Raw genomic sequence first — 2,614 nt, forward strand, 5'->3', positions numbered from 1 at the left:
CCTCCCAGTCCGCTTTTCAAAAAGGACACTAGAGGGTGGTGAAATACCCAGCTCTGAGTTGAGGTCTAGCGAGAGCCTGGGTTTGTTTTAGAGACAAGAGCACAGAGAAGAATCTGGAAACAGGATTTCTTGTCCCCATCTAGTCTGAGTCTAGGGCTTCCGTTGTCCAAATGCTCAGAGAAAAGAGTCAGAAAGAGAAGGTACTTTCATGCTGTTCCTCTATTCATTCTGTGAGTTGATTACTGAAAGTGAAAGTGGCTCAGTCGTGTCTGACTCTTTGCGACCCCAAGGACTGTAGTCCATGGAATTGTCCAGGCCAGAATACTGGAGGGGGTAGCCTTTCCCTTTTCCAGGGAATCTTCCCAACCCAGGGATCAAACCCAGATCTCCCGCATTGCAGGCAGATTCTTCACCAGCTGAGCTTTGATTACTGACGTGTTGCTTTTTTGTCCCAACAGAAGCACTTGAAGCCCAAGTCAGGAGAGCGAGTCAGAGCGGGGCTCCTCCAGGATGGAAGTGAGGCTTCTCCTCTTAGGGAAGCGGGGCGCAGGGAAAAGTGCCACAGGAAACAGCATTCTGGGCAAAGCCGTGTTCGAGTCCAGGTTCAGTGAGCAGCCGGTGACTAGAAGCTGCCAGAGAGGGAGTGGGGTCACGCAGGGGAGGGAGGTTGTGGTCATCGACACCCCCAACATTTTATCTTCGGATAACATTAAGCGCTGCTTGGAGCTCTCGGCTCCCAGCCTCCACGCCCTGCTTCTGGTAATTCCCCTTGGCAACTATACGGTGGAGGACAGACAAACAGCCGAGCACATTCAGAATGTGTTTGATGAGAAAGCCAGGAGGCATACCATTATCATCTTCACTCGGAAGGACGAGGAGGGCTCGCTGGAGGACTACGTTAAAAACAACACATCTATTTGGGACTTGGTTCAGTGCTCTAGTGGTCAATACTGCGCTTTCAACAACAAGGCAAGTAAGGATGAGCAGGATGCCCAGGTGAAGGAGCTCCTCTGCAAGGTCGAGGATTTGGTGAAAAACAAAGGACCATACACAGTGAACTTAAGGGATGAAGACAGTAGATTCCAGGTGAGAATTCTTGTTTAGGTCTCCAAGGATCTCTGTTGTTAGAGCTGGTGAGATAAAGGCACAAATAAGTGAAATGTTGCATAGGATTTTGTTTTTTTAAGGACATGGCAACCCACTCCAGTACTCTTGCCTGGGAAATCCCATGGACAGAGGAGTCTGGCAGGCTACAGTCCATGAGGTCACGGAAATGGCGGGCACAACTTATCGACTAAACAACGACAGCAACAAGGGGACATTTATCCATAAACTGGAAAGATGAGGCTACTTTACTGGCAAATTAATAGATACATTTAAGTCCTTTTCTGACTTTACCCTTCATAGTACTGGACACACAAATGACTCATTAGACCCTCTTCCCTTGGCTTCAGTAAAACCACACTCTCCTTGTTTTCTTCTCCTCTCTTGCTACCGAAGAGGTTGCTGAATCCACCTCTATGATCTCTGCTGCTGCTGCTAAGCCACTTCAGTCGTGTCTGACTCTGTGCGACCCCATAGACGGCAGCCCACTAGGCTCCTCTGTCCCTGGGATTCTCCAGGCAAGAACACTGGAGTGGGTTGCCATTTCCTTCTCCAATGCATGAAAATGAAAAGTGAAAGTGAAGTTGCTCAGGCCACCTCTAACAGCTGACATTTTCAGGGCTTGGTTCAAGCCCTTCCTCCATTCTTCACACTTTTTTCTCCCTCAGGTAATTCCACATTTTTACAGCTTTGAGCTTTAGCTATGGCTAATAGTTTCCAAGTTAATCCCTTCAGTCTAGGTCCTTCCTCTGAGTTCTGATTCCTTTATCCATCCGATTGCTATTTGACATTGCCCTCTTGACGGATCTCAAAATTAACATGTCCAGACTTTTGTTTTTCCCTCTGAAATCTGTATGACTTCAGTTCTCTTCTCAATCCCGCCAATGACTATCCTGCTCACCATTCTCTTCAAACCTAAGCTCAGATGTCAGCTTTGATACCACTGCCAGCTGGCATTTGGCTTCCAGGGCGTCATCATCTTGTGTGACTGAGGCACCTGGAAACCACCTGCTTCTCTCTGTCACCATGACTACCATCTAATCCAGGTCAGCCTCTTCTCTTGTCTGTTCAGTTCAGTTGCTCAGTCATGTCTGACTCTTTGTGACCCCATGGACTGCAGCACGCCAGGCCTCCCTGTCCAACACCAACTCTCGAAGTTTACTCAAACTCATGTCCATCGAGTCGGTGAGGCCATCCAACAATCTCATCCTCTGTTGTCCCCTTCTGCTCCCACCTTCAATCTTTCCCAGCATCAGGGTCTTTTCAAATGAGTCGGTTCTTCACATCAGGTGGCCAAAGTATTGGAGTTTCAGCTTCAGCATCAGTCCTTCCAATGACTATTCAGGACTGATTTCCTTTAGGATGGACTGGTTGGATCTCCTTGCTCTCCAAGGGACTCTTAAGGAGTCTTGCCTGTACTATTTTACAATTACTCTACTAACAATTTCCCCCCTCATTCATTCTTGGGCCTTACCCTTCCTGCGCCCATCCACTTCACACAAATAGGTGG

At 48.1% G+C, this 2,614-nt stretch overlaps 1 protein-coding gene across 1 annotated transcript; it reads left to right on the forward strand.

The window, feature by feature from the left end:
* The first annotated feature begins 510 nt into the window (after window positions 1-510).
* On the forward strand, window positions 511-1,805 carry LOC138079767 (GTPase IMAP family member 8-like). The gene is made up of 2 exons (XM_068972450.1): window positions 511-1,086; window positions 1,773-1,805. Exons 1-2 carry the CDS (start codon window positions 511-513, stop codon window positions 1,803-1,805), a joined length of 609 nt encoding a protein of 202 aa, XP_068828551.1.
* The last annotated feature ends 809 nt before the right edge of the window (window positions 1,806-2,614 follow it).

This window comes from Capricornis sumatraensis, chromosome 5 (genome assembly GCF_032405125.1).
Source record: "Capricornis sumatraensis isolate serow.1 chromosome 5, serow.2, whole genome shotgun sequence".
NCBI classification, from domain to species: domain Eukaryota; kingdom Metazoa; phylum Chordata; class Mammalia; order Artiodactyla; family Bovidae; genus Capricornis; species Capricornis sumatraensis.